General features: G+C 44.8%; 1 protein-coding gene across 1 annotated transcript in view; it reads left to right on the top strand.

Annotated features, from left to right (window-relative positions):
- Positions 1–17,476, top strand: part of LOC147665684 (autophagy-related protein 2 homolog A-like) — a gene marked incomplete at its 5' end in the record, with an annotated part of 884,401 nt that extends 866,925 nt beyond the window's left edge. The window contains 3 exons of the mRNA XM_086949597.1: positions 3,451–3,577; positions 4,405–4,625; positions 17,456–17,476. Coding sequence (XP_086805723.1) covers positions 3,451–3,577; positions 4,405–4,625; positions 17,456–17,476 — 369 coding nt within the window. The remainder of the gene's footprint in view (positions 1–3,450; positions 3,578–4,404; positions 4,626–17,455) is intronic.
- Between the last annotated feature and the right edge of the window lie 6,939 nt (positions 17,477–24,415).

Below are 24,415 nucleotides of genomic sequence, written 5' to 3'. Positions count from 1 at the left end.
AGCGGCTTGCAGGTAAAGGGCAGCGCAGTCACAGCACCAACAAGCAAGTTTATGGCCCAAGAGCTGGGAGACAGCGGACAGCGGGGAGGGGCAGGATAAAAAAGGAACTCGGACATCGGGAGGGGGCGGGAACAGGAAAGTAAACAGAGCAGCGCTAGTGTGCTGCTTCCGGAGCAATCGAGGCTTCTTTTCCGGTGCAAGTCAAAATGACTGTACACTATTTTCAAAAAAGACAATTGCGCTGTGTAAGCGTTACAATACTGTAGTTAGGCGGAGCTGCTTCCGGAATAACCGGAAGTTACCTATCGGCTAAATAGCCAATATTAAGCCTGCTAACAAATAAAATGGCAAAGTTAACCAATGGCAAGTGGCAAAAAATAACGAAGCAGTAGACTGAGTTTCACTACCCATATAGACTACTAGATGTCTTGGAGAGACAGCGCATGCGTGCTGCCTAGGCGAGACCTAAAAACTACTTTATTTTAAAAAAAGTCACAGACATGGTGGTCTGCTGACCTCAGCAAGCCACCAATCCCTTGAGTGCTGGCCATTCCCAGTGGGTCTCAAATTGTGACATGCCTCATGTATATTAATGAGGCTGGTACCTTGTGACCAATTTGAGAATCTTTTGTGCATCAGGCTTTGCGATTTACTAGTTGCGAGTCGCACGCAAATCCTAATGGTACATCTGGCTCTTAGTGAGCCCCAGTCAATGATCTTTGCCAAAATTTGATTCAAAGTGGTCTCTCCAATGAATGGTGGTGCTGCTAAAATCGACAATAAATCATCATCAAGCGGCAGACCCTCTGCAATTATTCTTCCCAACAGTGAAATTGTCGTTTGGGTAATTAAATGGGCGACGTTTCTTGCTTTCGCATGTAAACCTGATACCTCTCACAACTGGACCAATGTATGGAAATCCATATCACGATAAGAGGTTAAGGGTTTACAGCAGGCTGAGTTGTGACAGTGGAGCCGTCAAGGCGGGTCATAGAACACAAACATACCTCAGTGGCTTCCGTTCCACCAGGCTCTGCTCCAGGACGTTAACAGCAGAACGCAGCCACATGTAAGTTAGTGTTCTGCAACTTCAAGACACCCAAATAACAGGTGTAATGCAACACAACGGTGCACCCCAACCTGGCGCACAACAGAACACATTGCGTATCATTATGCTTAAAAAGTATCTAAATAAATGCCAATAAACTTTGACAGCTAAAATACAACTGGCAAATGATCCTTAAGGAACTCGAAAGTTGCTAACAAGTGATCCACAACTTGCCTCACCTACCCTTTTTGTGTGGTATGTAAATACTGTGCTGTAGTGTCCAAAACCACTTTATTGCATATGTAACGAAGCGCCTTTCATTTCACATGCACACCGGAAGCCTCATGATATGCTTTCTTCTGATCATGTCTACGTCCAGCAATTTGTTCGGGAGCTGACCAATGACCGAAACACACCCATCCATCACAGGATGAATCACAACACATACAAGGAAAGAAAACGTAAACACTTTTTAAGGAGCCAAAAGCTAAGCAGTGGAATAATATGCTTTCTGCTGTGGCGCGTCTGTGACCCCCAGCAATGTGTTTAGGTCCAGGCTGAATAAACAATAAATAGATGGCCTGATAAGAAAACTGTGGTAATATTTGTGGACAGGAACTAACTCTTCTATTCATGTTTTTTTAACAAGAATGGCAAAGGTTGCAATGAGCTGTTTTAATCTTTAAATTGGAGATGTAGTGATTAGAAAAAAGCATTGGTAAAGCTAATGGGTCTTGCCTATGAGAGCTATTAGCTTTGACAATGATTTGTGGCCATGCTGTACAACATTAGCACTTACTGCGTAATAGCGATTTTCTTTATATTTAAATTTGTATCCACATGCTCCCCCATCACCTCTTGTCTGACCTTTCCCCCTATCTGCTTCCTCCTCTTGCCCTTCCCTCAATATTGCCTTCGTCCCCCAATCCTCTCTCCAATTACTCCGACTCTGTGTTGCATTGCCCCCCAACCATTTGTTGGGGGACGAAGAATCATGCAGGGGGTTGGAAAGAAGGACAGGACGTGGGTAGTGGTAGCTGAAGATGAGATGGTGAGATGGGATGGAGAACAATCAGACAAGGGATGGTGGGCAGGAAGGGCTGGGGCAAGCACACAGACAATGGAGGATGGGCGGGAAGGGCTGAGGCAATTTCATGGGCAATGGAGAGTTGGCGGGAAAGGCTGGGGCACTGCTTAATTTGTAAAAAAAAAAAAAAAAAAACAGTGCCAGGGCTCTCATCAGGATGCCACTGCAGCTTGCACCATGTATTGCGCTGCCAGTCATCTACCAACACATCTACTAACATCATACTTCTACAGGTATCACAATTCCTATTATACCGGGTTCCCAAAGCTATAGGAAATGGCTTGGTTGGCAGGTATTAGTTAATTTAATGTGTATAGGACTAATAAATAACTGTTTTCTCATCTCTAAATTAGACAAACAGTGCCACCGTGTGGGAGATTGTCAGAAGCCCTGATGTTGACAGTTAGGTGCAGGAAACCACCAGCTCAAATTAATCACTGGGCTAGAACAAGCATACAGACAACAGAGGGTGGGTGAGAGAGACTGGGACAAGCTCACTGACTACAAAGTGTTGGGCAAGCACATGAACATTGAAAAATGGACTGGAGATGATGGGGCAAACACATGGAGGGTCTGGAGATGCAAACCAACAACAAATGGTGGGATCAAACGGATGGGGAGGCATACTTATGGCACAGGTGGTACCGGAGGGACCGGGGAAACACATAGACAACAAAGGGCTGGGGCAAATTTGTTAACCTTGCACCTGGGCCACTTAGGGTGGGTGGGAGGAGAATGTGTGAGGAAGATGTAGGGGAAAGATGTACACTAGGAAAACAGCTGACATAGGAACGAAAGCTTGCCAATAGGAAGCAAGTGAGTGACCATTAAGCAAACCAGTAGTTGACAATGGTCAGTCTCTCTAAGCCCGCTGTAAGATAACAAAAGGTCTTGCGATAGGCAGTAAATGTGTGTCTTAGTCAGGTTTTTTAAAACTGGTCACCTCGCAGCGATGGTGGGCTAACGTCTGTGTGATAAAGATGCACCAGACATTGGGAAATTTATAAGTCTTTATTGAGGCACCCATTTACAAGGCACAAGGCTGTCAGTCTAACATGAGTAAATCTGGGGCTTTGGGAATCTCTCTAAACAATATTGTCGGCTCAAGCTGTACCCAGAATACCCTGCAGTTAACACCTACATTTTGCCATTACATACTCTTGCTCTGTATGTTTTATATCTGTTACTAGTTATTTTATGATGCAGCCCGTGCATATGCATTCTTGTTGTTTTGTGCTTCTGCAGTGACTTTAGTTATTATAATACCAGAAAAATTATTTATATGGAAAAACTCTAATCTTTTTACCTTTTACAGTTATCAGAAAGCCCAGCATCCCTTCCTCCATGCCCACCTGCTGAGACTGCAGAAATCAACCAACGAGACTTAACCGATGCATTGATCGATACAGAGCGAACCCTGAAAGACCTCCTACCAGAAGCAGGTAGGTGATTATTAAAGGCCAACTGACTGGAGGGTGGAAAGGCAGAGCCCCAAATGAACTCGAGTCTGATTTGCAGTACATTTACGATCTGCAGTCCGATATATCTGGTAGAACAACTGTTAGTTTTTTTTTTGTTTTGAGGTTTTACATTGGACAGGCATATTTTGTCTTTCTTTCCTTCCCTGCAAATATAGTCTGGGGTTGCCTCCTCCTTGGTGTTCTTAGGTCTTCCCACATGTGCGTATATTAATGAGACAGAGAGTAGCGTGGATTGCGTGAAGGAGGGTGGTTAAACAAAGCCAAAGCGTGTTCTGGCGTTGATAAAGAACATGAAACTCCTAGGTGCACATGCGTCAAAATAACAATAGAGATTATTTAATTGCGATTTTTAAAGAATCTCAATTAAAGAATCGCTATTGCCTATGCATGTAGGAATCGTAAAAAATTATGATTCCTACACATTCCTTAATTGCGACTCGCAAATTGCGAGTCGCAATTAAGGAATTGATTCCCATTCATTTCTTAAATGCAATCGCAATTTATGTAATCGCAAATTTTGTGTTACCTTAAATTCCGATTTTTGTATTTGGAATGATGCATTCCAAAAGCAAAAATACCGGTCGCAGAGGGGAAGATTCTGAGAATCTCCCCATTTGCAACCGTTGTTTTCGTTGATGCATGGCGCCCCAAATTCAGAGACTGAAAAAGTCCACTCGAAAGGAAATTGAAGGCATGTAATTTATTATGAAGGTAAATTTTTCAGTTGGGACTGCGGGTGTTCATTCATTGTCATATAAATGTTCATTTTGGTCTCTTTGGTTATCCAGGTGAGACAGCTCTGCTTTGCCAATGTCCTCCAGTGTCGGAATACCTGTTCCCAGGTGAGGACAGCAACAAACGGAAAGCGTTGGCGCACCTATCACGGCCTCCTCCAGTAAACTCAGGTGATGGAACGGAATTGAGCCCATCTGCTCACAGCGACGGGGAGGGGGAGCTGACTGACCCTGATGACTTCTGCATCCTGGATGCCCCTGGCATGGGAATCCTGGTAAGCATAAAGTGACAGCTGCTAGAGGGTCTCCGGAGTAGAAGGTGTATCTGAAAGAAACAGGTTAGTGTTATGATTCCTTACCTTAGAATATCCCCAGGCATCAGACTGGATCCGAAAAGTTTTGCGTAGCAGTACCATTGCGCGTTGGTAGGCGTCGTCTGCGGCTCTGCGTCCGTCGTCGGTGTTGTGATCTCCGGGATGACGTCGTCGGAGTACTTAGACGTCACCCTCACGCGCTGACGTCAGTTCTGTACATAGCTTGCTGCGCCAGGAACGCAGAGCCATGATAGAAACCGGCACTGGTGCCATGAAACTAGGGCCCTCAAAGGGAGATACCTCAACCCTAGATATAGGTTCGAAGAACGGGGAGAATGGGTGGGGCGGTAAGGAATCTAACACTAACTACTGTTTCTTACATATATATCGTTACCGAAGGTAAGTAACTTGTGCATCTGAAAGAAACAGGTCAGTGTTAGATTCCTTACCTTAGAATAGATACCCCTGCAATACCAACCCCAGTGGTGGGTCTGCGAACCAAGATCACACCAGAAAGTCCTGGAGAACGGAACGGCCGAAAAAGCCATCTTTCCGGACTTGGCTGTCCAGGCAGTGGTGCTTAGCAAACGTGTGCAGCGAGGCCCGCGTAGCCGCCCGACTGATGTCCTGCAAGGGGACTCCCGTACCCAGGGCAGTAGTAGCCGCTATGGCCCAAGTGGAATGGGTGTTTTATGTTAGGAATATGGGGAAACATTTGTGCTAGAAAGTTCTTTGCGTGCTAAAAATGGCATCACCTAAACATTTGCTTTGCTAAGGTCACCACCTTCCCAAGAACAAGCAGAGTTGTAGAAGAAAACTTTTTCTAACTGAAATTCAATTTTTCATATTTTTAGCAGTTTCAGTGTACTTACAGTTTATGATGGAAACAAATGTGAAATAAATGGGTGAACCTGGAAAGCTATACACTTCTGTAAACTAAGCAACATTCGGAAATTCAACGTTGCTAATTGTTTTTCAATAGACACTAATGCTGAAATAAAAAAATAAATAAATATAGCAGTTGGTGAAAATGCATCGTTGGCATCGTTATGGGTTGTATGAGTAGTATTCTTAATACCTTCGGGTGCCTTAACTGGATAATGAGAGGGGTCAGCCTGGGCAGGAGGAGCTGCCTCACCATCAATCAATGCTAACTTGGGAAGAATATTCGAGGGGTTAGCAGAGCCTGCGCCCTGGCCTTTTTTTAATAGATTCTCAATAACTGTAACTTTGTCCAGCACTTCCTCTAGGGGGGCTATGGCCGTTTTATATGACACATCTAGACCTGGACCATCCACAGCACTAGCAGCGGGCTGAGCAGACTCTATTCAGGCAAGCAATTTAATTATGACTCTGTCCAGATGATCTAATCGACCACGAACTGTGGCAAAGCTGGTAACAATAAGTTCTTGGATCTGTGGAAAAGCAATATCCAGAATATATTCCCCAGTGATAACAGAGGTAGCGTCCCCAGCATCACCGAAAGCTGCATAATGGTACTAGGGAAACAGCATCAGTCTGTGTGCTGGTGGAACTGGCTTGTAGCACCTTTGGGTTAGATTGCTGGGGCCTTTTTTGCTGTTTAAGTTTTTGGGTGCCCGCACCCCGCCTCAGCTTCACTGTCGGCTCTCTTGGCTTGTCCTCTTTTGAAGGTTTAGAAAACCGAGACCATGTAGAGATACCTGGCCCATTTAATGTGTCCATAGAGGATGTTTCCAGATCCGGTGTGGGGGAAGACAGAAGCTGGCCTTGTGAAGTTGGAGACAAACAGGATAGAGGGGCACCACGCAGATTGTCTGTGCCTAGAGAGGCACCTAGTGAGGAGCGCCTCTGCAAGGATAGCGGTTCCAGAGAGAGTCGCCTCTCTGTCAGCTCTGTCTTGTGGCTGAGCATTGATTCGGCCCTGATGATGAAGGCATCCAAGGTTCCCGCTACTCCCTTGCGTTTGCTGATTCGGCCCTGATGATGAAGGCGTCCAAGGTTCTCGCTACTCCCTTGTGTTTGCTCATGGTAAATGCAAGAATTGACAACGCCCCTTGGTCTGGTATTAATGATCAAGAGATACAAAATGCCACAGTACCTGAGTATTTAGGGGCCACAATCTCCTGACCCAGTGTTAGAGGGGGTCCAGCCTCTTCCAGGCTCCGACTGGCGTGGACGGGCCCGCCCTTGGCCTGGGCAAACCAGCACGCGCCCTGCGCTGCGAGAACCCTGAGCGTTTTTAAAGTGCCTCCTGGTGCGTCCTTCCCTCTAACGCTTCGTCCCTGCCGCAAGGCACGCTGGGAGGTGTAGTTTCCTACCTCCTAGCACTGTTGCTGTTGGAAGGGCGAGGGCTGCAATGGTTGAGTTGGGGGTAGCAGGCACACGGGCTCTGTTTGCTCCCCTGTAGTGGTGTCTCAAGCTGGATGAACTCCCGCACTGCTGGAGCCCTGAGCGTTTTTAAAAGCGCATCCTTATCTCTAACGCAGCGTCCCTACGCTGGGAGGTGTAGTTTACTACCTCCCAGAACTGTTGATGGTGGAAGGGCGAGGGCTGTGGCGGTTGCGTTGGGGGCAGCAGGCACACAGACTCAGTTTGCTCCCCTGTAGTGGTGGCTCAAGCTGGACGGACAGTGTGACAATGCTTTTATGTATAATTTTTGCGATGATGGCCCATTTACAAACGTAACAAACAATTACGTCTGTCAAACTCTCCCGGTCACTGTGATGCATGGCATTCGTTAGTTGGCCAAAAGACATGAAATACCCAGATCAAACAACTGAGCAGAAGCTTGGAATGTTTTTTTATCGTGTTTCGACCATGCAGCAATTCATATGGTAAAACCTAATGAATTAATAAAAAATAGGTGTGAAGGTAACCTTTGTATTTTTGAAATGTGTACAAGAGGCTGAGTTTAGGAATAGTTGGTATTTGTACATCTTTGAATTAAAAATGTGCAAACATTTGTGACAATTTTCAATTCTATTAAGGACGCGGAGGCAAGTATTATGCTTCTCATACCTTTACTACTTATTCCTTTCAGCCAATGAGAGAAAGTTTCAATAATTCTACATTACCCATGAATACCAATATGTCACATGACCAACTATAGCGCATAGCCCTATATAAGCACCAACAAAGGCGACAGTGTCCTCTTTCTTTGAATAACTATCCAACATGTAAGTCAGTTCAAAAAAGTATCTTGATCCCGTAGATCCGGCCTTCACCAGTCAGTTAGAAATGCTTTATTCGATTTTAGAGCAAACATAAAATCATAAAAGCAGCAATCACAATAAACCATTTCATACAAATATCATAAAAATACATTAAAAGTATGATTATACAATTACAGTAACAGGCTGAATCCTTTCAGTACTACAGTTAATGAGTTAAAAAATTCAGTTTCCTCAGGATACTTTTTAAAAAAACAGACATAGTTACTATATAAACTTAATTTTCCAGTTGTTGTAGGAATAAATACGCTGGCCGGCATTGCTGCCATATGCCCTGCTTAAAAAATTGCTTAATCCACCTTTTACGTTCATTCTCATAATATATATTTATTTTTTTTTGGTGTAAGAAGTTTATTGCACAACTCATATTAACAGTATACATGTTTGCGCCTACAACCACACCAGGCCGGCTATTCAGTTGTACCATCCGCAAATTAATCTCTTGTACACGGCCCATCAGCTGACATCCATAGGACCGGCGGCATTGTAGGACATAGAATCGGAAACATTCAGCTGTGCTATATATGCATTCAAACATGCTCGTTGTCTTACTTTTTTTATACTTTTTCTGGTAAACTAGCAAAACAAGTAAAAAACTGAAAACTCTGAGAATAAAGATCACTGTGCCACAGCATCCTCCCTCCCCATTAGAAGTTGACATTTCATCACTCCATTCCATTAACTCTGTTGCAGTCCTTGCTATGAGTCATTGTCATTGTGTGCCGTTTCATGGTCCAGTAAGTAGGTACGTAAATACATCCAATAGTCTCTGGGACGGGACCTGATCGGCAACTCTTCCTCATAAGTGGCCAGTGTATCCCGGCAATATGTTAAATCTTCCAGCCAGCGTTTAAACTGCGGTTCCCTTTTGCTATTCCAGTGCAAAGACACCCTTCGTTTGGCCAGTAACAGTGCCACCACACAAAATTTGCGCCTTTGCGCTCTTACTGCGGAACAATACCCAACAAGCAAACTTTGGCCTTACACGGCAGTGACGCCCCAAGCATTTCGTTTAGAGCATGTACCACTTTTTCCCAGAAACCCGCCACTCGGCGACAGTGCCACGCTAAATGCATGAAGTTCGCATTCTCCTGTCTGCATCTAACACAGTTGGAGTCATCTCTTAGCCCATATCTGCACAGCCTCAGGGGTGTATAGTACATTTGATGCAAATATTTATAGTGAATGATTTGCAAGTTCCCATTTGGCGTTAGTATGCCAGTGAGCAAACCAGCAGTTACCCATTCGTCATCTGTGAGTGGCTCCTCTAGTACAGCACTTCATTTGTCCCTTACCCCCTCAGTGTTCCCTCCTATGTCTCGTTGAATGCTTGTGTATAACTTCGATACCAAGTGGGAGGCCGTGGGCGTGGTGAGTACCAACTGCAAGGGTGTCAGTGTCTTGGGTTCTGTCGGGTAAGCTGGGAAGTGCTCCTTTACCGCCCTTTGCAGCCTGTAGTAATTAAAACTAAATAGCAGTGTCGGATTGCTAATGTACTCCAATTTGTCTAGTGTCTGGAAGACCCCATCCTTGTATAGGTCGCCCAACTTGTCTATCCCAGCACACTTCAGTAAATCCATGCCAACCTGTTCCTGTGTGACTTAAAGCGCCGGGTGATGCGCCAGTGGAAGTGCGGGTGCATAAAGCGGCAAGCTATCTACAGCTTTTCCCATCAGTCTCCACGCTTCCGTGGTAGTGTTAACCGGGTTAATGTCGTGGTCATGCAATCTAGGTCGTTTGAGTGGTAATATGCTGGCCAGCGGGATCGGGTCTGCATCACCCGCCTCCACCGCCACATGAGTCAGGAAAGGAATTTCGTGGTACCAGTAGTGCGCGAATTGCGCCTGAGCGCATAAATAATACAGATAGAAATCTGGAACTTTAAAACCCCCCTTAGCATATGGTAGTGTCATAGTGTGTAATTCCAACCTGGCCTGTTTTCCCGCCCAGAGCAGATTAAGCACCAATTTTTTAATGTTTCGGAAGACCTCCGCAGGCGGCTTTATTGGGATATTATTGAATAAATAGAGGAACTTCGGCAGGAGCACCATTTTGATTATCGCCACCCTGTCCGCCAGGGACAATGGCAATTTATTCCATCTTGTAACCTTTTCTTCCAAGGACGCTATCGCTCTGCCGTAATTAGTACGGATGACCAGTTCCGGATCCCTATGGAACCACATTCCCAAATACTTTGTCAGCTCATCTGGCCATTCTACAGGGTAGTCCAAGGGCGTGTGGTGCGTGCCATCCGTCAGCGCCAATATAAGTGATTTAGCCCAATTTATCTGTAAACCCGAGTGCTGACCGAATGTTATATATTCTCTTGACAAGGGGTTAAGGTGCTGTTCCGGATTTTTAACATTTAACACCATATCATCAGCATGAAGCGAGATGTGTATGGGGCGTGTCGGGAGTTGTATGGCCGAGTAGTGATGGTGTTGTCGGATTTTGCAAGCCAGAGGTTCTAGTATTAAGGCAAAAAGCATCGGTGAGAGTGGGCACCCCTGTCTGGTGCCTCGACAGATCTGAATGGGCTCTGATACATATTTGTTAATCCGAATGCGTGCTGTTAAGTTCGTATATGAGGAAAAAGAAAGGAGCCAGGCCCTTATGGACAGGTGAAGAGGCTGGACCCTATTGTACTCTATACACAGAAAAATTGCCTCGTTCACCTTCATTTATGACCACACTTGCGGAAAAGTTGAGCACGCTATTAATCGTATTCAACCAGGTATTTTTATTTATACCAAACCAATTATGGAATTAATCAAAATTCACATCAACATATTTTTTACACACATAAAGACACATGGATACATTAATTATTTACACCATAAATATGAAGTTCATACAAAGAACAAATATGATCCTGATTCTGTTTATCAAAACAATTAAGAGCAAAAAATGAGTGATAATTCTAAAACAAACAGAATATTTCAAACATGTGTGACATACAGTGAAACATTTTGAACTGTGAGGGATGATTAAAGCAAAAAATGAAAAAAGAGAGAAGGAAAGGTAGAAAAGATGCAAAGTTAATTTGTGAATTTTGCAACAGCAGAGTTGCTGTTGTCTCGAAATGAATCAAAACAACTCCTTTCTAACTGGCCGACGCGTTTCGATTCCGGTAAAGAAATTCTGGAATCTCATCAGGGCACAAAAAAGTTCTGTCTGTGGAAAGAAAGGGGAATTGAATTAGGAGTCTGAACACTATAAGTCCTGTCTCCCAAACGAGTGACGCTGAGCAAAAGGAATGAACCTACCAGATTATAGGAATTGTGGAATTGCACGTGGTTTCTGGTTGTGCAGCATCAAGCTTCTTAGGCATATAGTCAAGTAATGGGCTGGGGGGTCACCTACAGATTAAGCAATTCATGATCAGACATGTATATTATGTCTGTGCAAGATCCCAAAGTTAAAAGATTGAAATGAAAGGACATACCGTCCAAAGGCGAATGTATGAATCCCGCCTGTCGGCGCTATGTCACCGTTGTACTCTCAATGGGAGGAAGGGCAGAGCATGGAGTTTTCAAGCTGGGAAAACGAGAACAACAGGTAAGTGCCATGGAATGTTGTCTGTCCTGATTTTACTCAAAATAATGGTGAAACCACGAACCTTTCTTTTTTGAAAAAAATGCGGGGCTTGACGCTCCGTGGCAGGCTATCGTGGATTTCCCATCATCGATTCAAAATTAAGGAGGCATCCGCTGAAAAGATAGCGGGATAAATAACTAAGGCGCCCCCTGTAGATTAGTGTTTGAAAATCTAAAAGCGGGGGAGGGGAGCATTGCGTACCTGTGTCCTCGCGGGTCTCTGCCTTCTGGCGTTTTGTCCCGAGTCCAAGATGGACGCCTGGTTTGTAAGCCTGTATATAACTCCGGGTAGATTTCAATGCATTGTGGGAATTGTAGTTCCTTACCCAATGCGTGAAATGAAAACGCCCAATATGGCACTTTATTATTTTGATGACATTTTGTGTAGGTGGTAACCCATACATGTGCAATTGTTAAAAATAGAAAAAATTGAAAAGGAGGAATGAGACAAACGGAGCAGCCAGGGGAGCTACGCACCGCCAGAGCACATAATTTTGGTCTTTAAACTCTTGAAATTTCAGATAAGGTGTTAAGGCCATTTTGCGCACTCTTGAATTTTAAGATAAGATATGCTTCCTTCTGGAGCAGCATTCTGTCAGTGTCCACATTTCGATTAGAGGATCGAAGTGTGTATAGCACCGTCCACTTCAGATCGTTGGCATCATGTTTCTCCTTCAGAAAATGATCCATCATAGGGGCATTAGCAATTTTGTTTTTTAACCTTGATCTATGCTGGCAAATGCGGGTATTGACCTGTTGTGTCGTCTTGCCTATATAGATCTTTGCGCAGGGGCATTGAACTAAATAAACCACATTCTTGGTTTTACAATTGGAAAATTCTCTGTGGTTCCATCTTATGCCCTCATGTGTGAACTCATCACCTTCAATGGTGTTGGGGCATACAACACAGGTCCCACATTTGTGGTGGCCTGTGATCGGTTTGAGATTCCACTGGGTTAATAAATCACATTTCTTTTTGGGTAACGATACGTCCGCTCTCGTGATTTGCTGCCCTATGCTTTGGTTTTTTTTTGTACGCGAATATCGGCCGTGGAAACGGGCATTCAAGGTTGGCAAGTAGATGCCAGTTACTTAACACAGCTTTTCTCAATTTATGGGTATCTGGTACAAAAGTGGAGACGCAGACCAATCTGTCAAGAGCAGGCTTGGGTCGAGTTTGCAGAAGAGTTTCCTGAGGGGTATAGCGCGCTCTTTTGTAAGAGTGCTTTAGTAACTTTTTAGGGTACCCCCTATCTTCCATTTCTTGGCAGAACCTCTCAGCATGGTATGAGAAATCCTCCAAGTGTGAACAGTTTCTCCTAATGCGCAACAATTGCCCATATGGGAGATTGGATTTAAGATTACGGGGATGGGCACTCTTGTGGTGCAAAATGGTGTTTCTATCCGTCTCCTTTTTGTACAGAGATGATTTGAGTTCACCATCGGAGGATGTCATTTCTACATCCAGAAACGTCATGTTTGAATTGCTATGGGCCATGGAAAATTTAATGTCCCCATGTCTATTGTTCAACCAACAGTGGAACGCTACCAGTTCTGTCTGGCTCCCCTGGCTCCCCTGCCACAGGAGCCAGTCATCTATGTAGCGAAACCACTGTAGGTGATGTTGAAAGGGGTTGTTGTTATCAACAAATCTCTCCTCGTACTGCGCCATATACAATACGGCCATTTCTGGCACATAAGGGCACCCCATCGCGGTGCCCTTAACCTGCATGAAGAACTCCTCATTGAATGAAAAATAGTTCTTCCTTAAAGCAATCTCCGCCAGTTTGATGATGAAGGTTGTGGGAACTTGGTGGGGTCTCTCTCTCATGTCTAGGTATATCTCCATCACCTCCAACGCTTCATCCTGAGGAATCTGCGTATAGAGGGAGGAGACATCCATGTGACCATTAATTGGGTCTCCTGGTCAAATTTGGTCCCCTCTACCTTGAGTAGAAAGTCCGTGGTGTCTCTCAAATAGGATTTAACCTTAGTCAAGAATGGTTTTAAAAACCTTGGGGCTTTCCGCCCAATCAACAACCCTACCCCGGAGTACCACCACCGCCTCCCAATTTCCAAGGGTTTCCCAATGCTTATAATCCTCAACATTTTTTAGGGTTTGGTCCCCGCCGACCCAGAGGAAAAACGAGACCGGCACAAAACACGGGGGTACAATGGCAAGACCAGACAGGCCCACACATGGGGACACGGAGCCAGACTGCCAAGAGCCAGAAAGCAGGTCCATCGGGGAACCCTCCCTCGTAATCAACTTATCCTCTAAGATAATAACTACACCTGAGGAAGAGGTATTAAACAAAGGTTTAGGGTTTGTTATGACGAACCAGGGGGACCCCTTGACCTTTCAATGTGAACTCAGCCAGTTCTTCAGGAAATTGAGACTGCATTATCTATTTAAAGACAAGAACACTGAGGAAAGTCAGACGACAGTTACGAACACTGGATTAAAAAATAAATCCAGATTTCAGCCACCTCTACACACTGTTCCGCCACAGGTTCTAGCGTTTGAACAAGCTGTAGCTGACGATGTCACAGGACTATGGAATCAGAAGATCAGGCCATATAATAACCTGAGTAAGTCCGAACAATTGATATTGAAAACTTTGTCTGAAGATCAGTCAATAACTATAAAGCCCGCTGATAAGGGTGGCTCTATAGTCATATTGAACACTACAGATTAAAAGAAGGAGTGCTATAGACAACTAGATAACACACAAGCATATTCCCCTTTGTCTGCTGATCCCACGGAGGATATTACTAGGGAGATAAAGTATCTAGTTGAAGAGGCACTCTCAGAGGGGTGGATCACTCAGAACGAAGCAACTTTTCTGGTCTCAAAACACCCAATAACACCTTACTTCTACCTATTGCCAAAGGTGCATAAACCACAGAGGCCACCTCCTGGAAGGCCTATTATATCTGGCATTGGGTCAGTATTAGAGCCTTTATCGACTTTTGTTGACCATTTCCTGCGGCCAATTGTACAACAGATGCCAACATACTTGCAGGATACTAAAGATGTGCTTAGAGTCCTACCACTAATAGACTTTGACATAGAGAGAGACCTGTTGGTATCTCTAGATGTAGAATCTCTGTACACCTCTATCCCTCAGGATGAGACTTTAGAAGTTGTAACATCCATCCTGCGGGAGAGTATAGGGGATACAATTACACCTGTACCCTTCATCATGGCCTTAGCTACTTTGGCCATGAAAAGGAACTTTTTCAGACACGAAGACAAGCTGTTTCTCCAGATCTCTGGAACCAGCATGGGCAGCGTTTTCGCGCTGAGTCTGGCGAACCTTTATGTACACCAGTTCGAACAACAACATGTGTTAACCCCCACCAACCCCTTCCACACCTCCATCAGGTGGTGGAAGCGTTATATTGATGACATCTTAGTGGTGTGGAGGGGATCACTGGACTCTGCCAACCAATTCCACCAATGGTTGAATAGCCAAAATCAGTTCCTGAAATTCACCATGGAAGTCAACAGAGACAGAATAGCTTTCCTGGACTTATCTATCTATGCCACCTCTGCAGGCCTGCAGAGTGAACTTTACAGGAAACCAATGGCGCGCAACTCACTTCTCTTATATGAGAGTTACCATCCCAAGTCCCTGCGCCAAAATCTACCTTATGGCCAATTCCTACATGTTCGTAGGAATTGTTCTAATAGAGAGGACTTTGAGACACATGCTGATACCCTGGGTCAACAATTGAGAGATAGACATTATCCGAACCGGCTCATTAAGCAATCGAGAAAAAGAGCTTGGAACAATAACAGAGAGGCCCTCCTCGAAGCCCCATGTGCCAAACCACCACTGGAAAGACTCACGTTTGTGAGTACCTTCAATACCAGAAGCAATGCAATACAGAAGATAGTCAAAAGACACTGGCGTCTTTTGAATCATGGCAAAGACAAAATAGCACAATCTCTGTTTGCATTCAAAAGGGCCACCAGTATCCGTGATCGCCTGGTCCACACACGACCAAGAGAGATTCCGAAAAAAGTTGGTGAAACTCTTTGGGATCTCCCTCCGGTGATAGGGCATCACCCATGCGGCACATGCTCGGTATGTCCCCAGACGAGACACACCAAGGAAATTGACATAGGTACGAATAGACCTTGGCAACTGAACAACTTCAGCAATTGTAACAGCACCAACCTGATTTACATGCTGACTTGTTCCTGTTCTACACGATATGTAGGAATGACTACGAGGCGTGTTCGCACGAGAATATTGGAACACAAGAGTTCTTTCCGCTGTAAAAAAAGTCATACTAGGTTGACCAGACATTTTGTAGAACAGGCACATCACGAAACTGATTTCCAGTGGACAGTGCTGGAGAAACCTCATATACCTAGTCATATAAGTGACACGTCTCAATACCTATTCAGAAAAGAACAGCAATGGATTTATAAGCTGCAGTCAGACAAAAAGGGATTACACAATGATATTCTGTGGACCCTACTGTAATTTCGTACTATGGCTTTGTAAACTTCACCAATGAGATACATTGATACATGACAAGCTTATGCGATTGGCTAAGACCTGTTACATACTGATATATAGATCACAGTGCAATACGGGAATGGTACAGCTTGGATATACTATCAATTCACATTGCTAGATATGGTACTACGAACACCATGCCACTGACCATGATACACTACCACTCAGGAATTATTTTTGGTGCAGTGGTTTGTCAAATCTTCTTTTACACACAGTAATGAATTGATCTGTGCAAAGGCAAAATATACAGACTGGATGTGCAATCCTATTCAGCCCATTAGTCACTTATTTTGTGTATTTGTAATCTTACACAGCTTGCCTATGTGCAACGTTGCTAGACTACTATCTTGCCCTAAGTGATGTCACTCAGTAGTTTTCACCATGGAAACCTCGCGAGATCTCGCGATAATACGCTATACCCACTAGTCTTCCTATTTCCCTAAATCATTGCCATTAATTGTGAACCGAGGGTTTACTACTTATCCTAGATCTAGGGAGACCATTTCCCGTTTTTTGCTGTCCCAATATCGGCGCAACCGTGTCTAGTTTGAAGGACGCCGATGCCGGGACTACAATCATGGTCGCGGTGACGTTTTCTGGTGGTCCTGCATGCGCGATCACGTGTTATTTCCTGAGTGATCGCGCTAGAACTACCAAGATGGCCGCTATGATGTAACTTTGTAGTCTTTGCACGGGATCACGCGGGATTTGGAGCGTGGTTTCGAACGCAAAGTAGTGCCCAGCTTAATATATCCAACATTCTATCAGTATTGGGTATTTAATATTTAAAAAGGTACTGTCCGCTATGGTTTAGGGCATACAACATAGCACAGGACATGTTATATCATCTATTGAGTTGAGATGCAGGAGTGAAGTTAGGCGGAAGGTTACCATACAAACTATTTAAGCTCAGTCCTTACTGACATCCGTGCCTCCCCCAAGCCTCAGATGACAGCTTGAGGTACCGACGGTCAGGTAAGAGAGACTATTTACTGCCAAGAGACTATAAAGTGGGTATCAAAATGAACAATTAACATCTTGTGAGTAGAATTTTACTGGTATTTTGACCAGTAGGTGTCAGAGTTTTTTAGTTTTTAGTTTTTAGTGTTAGGATACTTGGTTGCTGGGTCCACTGGAGATGCTATGGACCTACTTCAGTTTTAAACTCTGGGATAAAGGGCACTATAGGAGGGGCTTATACACATAGTGACAGGCTTATATGTTTTTAGCCTTATTATGCGACATTTCCTTCCTTTTTCCCTACACCAGTGCGGTGCCTCCTACTCCTGAGCAGTGTCCAGGTGAGGTGAGGCAGCTTCACCCATCAGTCAGGGTGAGCATTGAATTTACGACTTTTTTTCACATATTAATGTTGTGTGGATAGGGTGTTTATAGAATTGATACAATCAGATATACACAGTTACTGTTTGATGTGTTTTCCTTTGCAGGATTCACCAGAGTATGAGTGAGTCGGAGGGTGACACCATATGGTTATTACAGGTTGTACCGTAGTGAACCATTTCTTTTCAGTTTTCCCGTTTTTTCTTTATGGTGGAGGTGAATTTTTCTCACTTGCAAGAGTGCAACGAGTATTAGAACAGAGGCCCTGATGAGTGCCGAGGGATTATACACCCAATAGGCAGAAACATGTTGGCCCCTTTACTGACAGATATGTGTTACTGTCATTTTGCACTGTTCTGTTTTTAATTAGGAGGCATGTCTTGTCCATAGAATAAAGTTGCAGAAAGGAGGACATTCCATCCTATTTTAAATCACATTTTTTGTTTTGTTGCACCTTTTTCAAAACCATCAATAGATTGGTCATTCCAGATGGTTCATCAGTATTGGTAGACCAAATCCTAAGATGTCAACTCTGTGTGATGCAGTCCCAATGATCAGGGGATTAGTCGTTCACACTCCAGGGTTTGGCCAGATGATATGACTGATCACACAAATCTTTTTTGATGGAAACCCTACATCAATCTTTTGGACTGGTCAGCCGTTGATGAATAGTCTATATTGTATCGATTTCTTTCTCACCTGGGTATCCACTCTCTTTCCCACTTTGTCTTAATTTGATTGTACACACGTTGAGATCTAGGTGACTCCGTAGTGACAGTATAGCTCTAATAGTCAGCTAATAGACCCCCTGTGTTTCTTATGGTGTATATCTATGTGGAGCTGGGGATAAAACCAGGTGTGGGTCTTTAAACTCTATATCCCTTGGACCCCCCTCTTTTAGAGAAGTTGGTGTATTTACATAAATATATCTATTGCATGAAGTTGTCATTCAGGAAAAGTGCAGGTCTCATCAATAGAAAGTGTAAGGAATCCCTTGGAGGGAGACGAGCAGTAAGCAATGAAAGGTACACCTATGGAATTTGTCAACGTCTGAGCACCGAAGACCAAGGTATTTGGTCATTCAGACCATCCTTGTGGGTTCCCAGTCTGTAAACCCAACGTTGTTCTTTTTCTAAAAGAATGTTCGCAGTATTTCTTTCCGTAGTGATCTGTTCGATTATCGTCCAGCGGAGATCATTTGGTGTGTGGTTTTGTTGAAGGAAGTGTTCACTCATCCTCGTTGACTTGCGGCACCTGATGTTACTTCGGTGCTCGCAGATCCGCTGTTTCACCTTGCGTCGTGTAGTCATTCCTATATATCTCTTCAAACAAGTACATGTTATCAAGTAGACAACATTTGTTGAGTTACAGTTGGTGTGTGACCTCTGTATCCATATTTTGCCTGGTTCCAGTGAGAGTTGTTTAGTGTGTGTTGTTAAATGACACACACTGCAATTTGCGCCGGGAAAATGTCCAGTCACGGGGGGGTAGACCCCATGCATTGGTGACGGACCTCACATTCGCGGAGTTGGACACATCCGTTTTTGGACGTGTATGTACCAAGGAATCTCTTAAGCTTATACCCCTTTTAAAGGAAAAAAGGGGTTTCTCCCAGGTTCTTCTGTTGCTTGTTATGATTTTCCAGTGTTTGTTCACTGATTTTTTCATGGCATTTGAGATTGAACGGTATGTAGTCACACACGTTAGTGGTATGTCAGAGGATTCCTTTATAGTATCTTCCAGGAGGCCTCCCACAGTTGGTTTGTAGCACGTTTATTTCCTTTCTCCAGGATTTGAGTCGGGTAGCCACGAGACTTCAATCTTTCAGTGAGGTCTGAGGCTTGGGTTTTGTAGTCCTTGATGTCACTACAATTCCTCCGTATCCTGAGGTATTGGCCGTAGGGTAGGTTCTCCCTCAATGGTCTCGGGTGAAAACTCGGGAAATCCAACAGGTTGTTTTTGGCTGTAGGTTTGTAGTGTATTTTTGTTGTTAGGCCAGTTCCACTTACTTTGATGATAACATCTAGAAAGACCACTGAGTCTTTGCTGGAGTGGTTTGTAAACTTCAAATAAGGGTCTCGAGTGTTAATCCAGACTAAGAATTGTTCAAGGTTTGTCTCATCTTCCTTCCAAATCAACAGGATATCATCAATATACCTTTTCCATAATTTTATGGAAGAGTGGAAGGGGTTGTATTAGGCAGGATATGTTTCATCTCGAAGTCGTGGACATAAAGTCCGGCAATGCTAGGAGCAAAAGTGCTGCCCATCGAAGTACCTGTACTTTGTAAATATAGTTCCCCTTGGTATTCGAAATAATTTTCTTTCAAAGCCATTGTAGCACATTGGACTATGAATTCCTTAGGTGTTTTGTAATTCCACTCAATCGAGTCTAAAGCTCTTTCCATGACTCTGAGGGTGTCATCCTGGGGAATGCTCGTGTAGAGACTCTCTATGTCAAGTTTAACTAAAATAATAGAGTCTTCTGCAAAGGTAACTTGTCCAAGCAGTTGTAGTAGGTTCTTTGTATCCTTCAGGTACGTGGAGGTGTTCTGTACCAAAGGTTTCAGGTAGTGATCACAGAAGGTGGAAAGGGGTTCCAGTACTGAACCAATGCCGGAGACTATCGGTCGTCCCGGTGGTGGGTTTATGTTCTTGTGTGTTTTAGGCAGGGTATAAAAATAAGGGATGATGTTCCCACCTGCCATAAGGAAGGCCGCTTCATGTTTAGAGATCTGGTCATTTTCCTCTGCATCCTTGACAAGACTATGGATGCGTGCCTTCAGTTCTGGTGTGGGATCTCTCGTGAGCGGTGTATAGTTGGTTCTGTTGTTCAATAGAATGCGACATGCATGGTCATACTCAGGGGTATTTTGGATCACTATACCCCCTCCTTTGTCCGCTGGCTTGATTGTTATTTCTTTATCCTTTTTCAATTTCTCTAATACCTGAAATTCTGAAGCAGAAAATTTTTTGAACGGTGTTGTTAAAGGCAAGGATTCCATATCATTGAAAACCGCCTGTTCAAAGGCAGTTATTTCTGTAGGAATAGTATGAGGTGTTGGAACAAAGGTAGATTTTAGTCTGAAATTGGTGTCGTAAACAAGGGATTCATTGTCAGTTGCTGTTTCAGATCTGGCCTCAAAGAAAGCCTTCAATTTCAGTTTTCTAAATAATTCGGATAACTCACAATGAAGTTTAAATTTGTCAGGTCTGGCAGTGGGGACGAAGCCTAGTCCCTTTTCTAGGACTTTTTCTTCATTTGGGCTTAGGGTTTTATTAGACAGGTTTGTTATTAGACTCCCTGGGCACTGGTGCCAGGTGTCGCTGTTTTGCTGCGGTGTGGTCGCCCACTTGGTCCTCTGTTTGCCATGTCACTTGGGTGTTTTGGTTGTTCCCTCTTCTCCTTCCCCTTCCCCTCCCGCCTCTCTCTAAAAAAGGCATCTGGTGTTGATTTTGGGGTTAGTGGGGTTGCATATAGGGGTTCCACCCCATTAGGGGAAATGGTGGATGTTGTGGGAACATGAATGGAGGTGGGCCATTTCCTGGTGTGCCGAATTGTGGCCAAACTGATTGTTGAGTGTGAAAATTAGATCGGCCTCTCCCGCCTCTGCGCCCTCTCTGTTTGTGGCCACGGTTGCTGGAATTGCTACTATTCGAAGAGTTACTGTCAGTGTCATCTGACTTATTGGAATCCCGCCGAGGTAGGGTATAATCAGGTTCTGAATAAGGATATACATTTTTTAACTCAAAATTTTTGAGATCCTTCTGGAATTTAGTTACTTTTGATTGCATGAGAGAGTCTTTATACTCTGCCAGTTCCCTGTTGATTTCGTCCAGCTTTTTTTTATATCCAGTAATCGTAGTTTTGAAATGCGATTCGGTCTGCTGAATTTTGACCATAAGTGCTTCAGATAGACGCAGTGCCGTTTTTATGATAATCACTAGCCAGTCACGAGTGCAGTGCCAGGCCATCATTGCCCATTATTTCCGAAATGTGGCATCGTTTAGAAATATGCGTGGGGCATTGGTCACAAGGAGACCCCTTGGTGCAGTGTTGGTTGATAGATATTGTTTCAAGATGGTGCCAAGTTCTTATGCGGTCTCGTTTTTGTTCCATTAGTTTCTCCCATTCTGCGTATGGGAAATGGCTTGCGATATTCCTGGATCCGCAAAGAGATTGGGATCAGCTACTAGTGCATCCACCTCTTCCTCTGAAAAGGTTAGACCAAAGTTCGCCATTGTTAGAATACAATTGGTTACAATTGATGTACCAATTATAAATTTCTGATTTTACTCACACAGCTGTGCGCTGCTAGAACAAATACAACAACTAGAGAGAGAGGAAAGAGGCAGAACACTCTCAGTCCCCCAGGTAATTATTATAAACAACAAAAGAGTGTCGTCAGAGAAGGTTTGCGCAAAGCACAGTAAATGAGAAGAAATATAGAAATCAACCTCTAAGAGAGTCACTTAGGGATTTCTTAAGAAGCCCTCAATCACCACCCTGGGTGGTGACATGCTTCATCATCGGGCCCACTAGGAGAAGCCGAATGCCTCCCTAGTGTGCTGCAACGCCAGATTACTGCGGAGCTGGTTTTTCGTGACAATAGTGTGAAAAAGTAAGTGAGTTAAAAAATGGCAATAAGCTGTACCAGACAAAAAACTTTATTCTGTGGCTAGCCAGGCATCGGTTAAAATATATGTGTCAGGAAATTTACCAACTAATGTGTTGGGTACTTCCTACTTAGAGTGGGGTCGACATGTTTCTGCCCTTATGTGTATTGATTTTACTGGGCTTTCATCATGACCATAAGCTGGTCAGAGTGTATAAGTTGTGGGAGGTGCGCTATCAGCCGGGTGGCAAGGAGCTTCGCCAGGATTTTAACCTCTGTGTTAAGGAGTGAGATGGGGCGATACGATGTGCACTCTTCTGGCGGTTTTCCGGGCTTAGGAATCGCGACGATGGTCGCCGTCTGTTGATCTAACGGAAGCTCAGTCTTTTCCAGACTGTCTGTGAACATTGCCAGCATGGGTCCACTGAGTCCCTCTGACGCCGTCTAATACCACTCTATCGGGATACCATTCGGTCCCGAAGCCTTACCCGACTTTACCGCGTGGATAGCCCTTTGTATTTCCTCCTCCGTTATGTCTGTCTCTAGTTCTGAGACTGCTTCCGGTGTCAGTGTCGGAGTGGGGATATGGCCTATTGCTGCACGGGCCACCTCTGCCGACACCTCCTTGGCTAGAGTGTACACTCTCTCAAAATAAGCTGCAAGGATCTCTACTATCTCTTCGGGGCGTGTGTGCACTGACCCCTGCCTGTCATAAATCCGCTGTATACCCCTGGTGCTACCTCCTTTCTTGTCTAGCCAGGCCAACATTTTCCCTGCCTAATCCCCTATGTCGTAGATCCTATGGGTCGTCTCTACTATTTGAGTCACTGACTGCTGCTTCAAATGCTCCCTGAATTGCTGTTGCTTTAGGAGCAAGTCGTGGGACGTGGCAGGCGTAGGATTCTCCTCATGTGTCACGGTTGCGTCGTGTAGGGCCAGTTCCAGCTCGGACAATTCACGTTGTCGTTCTCGTTTATGGCCCGTTATGGATGTTATAGCCTGTCCCCTTAGCATCGCCTTATACGCCTCCCACAGGACAGCAGAAGACTGTACTGACTCAGTATTCTCAGCAAAATAGTGCGATGTCGCCACTTTGAGTGCCTTCCGCACCTTGGGGACCTTAAGATATGAGGCGTGTATTGGGTAAATTCTCCTACGTGATTTCTCCTGCGTGGACATTGTGAGTGTGACTGGAGAATGATCTGAGATCCCCCTAGGGTGTATGTCTACATTATCTACGTGCTGCAGCCCCCCGCCCAGCGCCTAGAAATAGTCGATTCGCGACAAACTGTTATGGACTGTGGAGTGGTATGTGTACTGTTTTGCTGAGGGGTGGGTGTGGCGCCACGTGTTAACTAATCCCATTGCTGTCAAGAATCTCTGAAATCTGGAAGGACCACTAGGCTGAGGTGCCTCCTGAAATCTATCCACCAGTGTATCCACTGTTGCATTAAAGTCCCCTCAGATTAGTATGTCCCCATCAGGTAGGTCTAATAAGAAATCACCCAGTGCTGGTAACATGACCGAGTGTAGTGCTGGGGAGATATATACCGACACCACGTTCAGGAGCCTCCCTTCCCAATGCCCTTGGAGCGCAGCAAAGCATCCCTGCTTGTCTACCTTAGTGCTTAATGTGATGGTGTGCCGATTTCTTAACTAAGATTCCCGTGCCTCTTAACCCCGTGGTAAACTCTGAGTGTACTGCCATTCTATATCCCTTTCTGTCGAGAGCCTTGGTTGCCCCCCCTGTGAGGTGTGTTTCCTGGACAAGTACCAGAGCCGGTCCCTGCCTCTTTATCGCGTTTATCACCAGCCCCCTTTTTATCTTATCACCCAACCCTCTTACATTCCAAGTCATAAGTCGGAGTGGCTCTACCCGCGATCTCAGCACCTCCTCTTCATCTGTACTCATTTGGGAATCGTGCATAGATGGCTCTATACCTAAAGCAGTGGAAACCGGGTCCAACTTCCAGGGTGTACCCGCCTGCTGCATGTTTCGTAAAGCACATGCTTGTATTTGTGACATTTGACCTTACTTGTGGAATTTCAACAACTTCTAAACAAACCCCCCCCTGCCTCCCCCCTCCCTGCCTCCCTGCTGAACGGGCTTTCAACCGCCCACCTCCCCAACATAGCAGAGTGCTTAGCCCATCCCGTTAACAGTTTACTTGCGCGCTGGGGCTGAGTGTCCTCCTGAGCAGGCGGCATCCCTACCCTCCTCCGAGCTCCCCAGGCCAGTGTCCAAGTGCGCCCATTCGGCAAAGTTCTTTAACGGACAGCACTGCATCAAACACCGGGGGTTCAGGATTCTACACCCCCCTCCGCTCCTAAGGATCCATGCGTCGGTGATCCGGTTACTCCCCCTCTGCCTGTCCTTTGCGATCCCGCCTGGCTGTTCTGTCTGTGATTACGGTCATTCCTTTGTGAGCGGTGGGTTTGTCCTGCAGTCCTC

This window comes from Lissotriton vulgaris, unplaced genomic scaffold, assembly GCF_964263255.1.
Source record: "Lissotriton vulgaris unplaced genomic scaffold, aLisVul1.2 SCAFFOLD_672, whole genome shotgun sequence".
Lineage (NCBI taxonomy): Eukaryota > Metazoa > Chordata > Amphibia > Caudata > Salamandridae > Lissotriton > Lissotriton vulgaris.
Note: the sequence above shows the minus strand (reverse complement) of the source record. Positions and strands in the feature narration are given on the sequence as shown.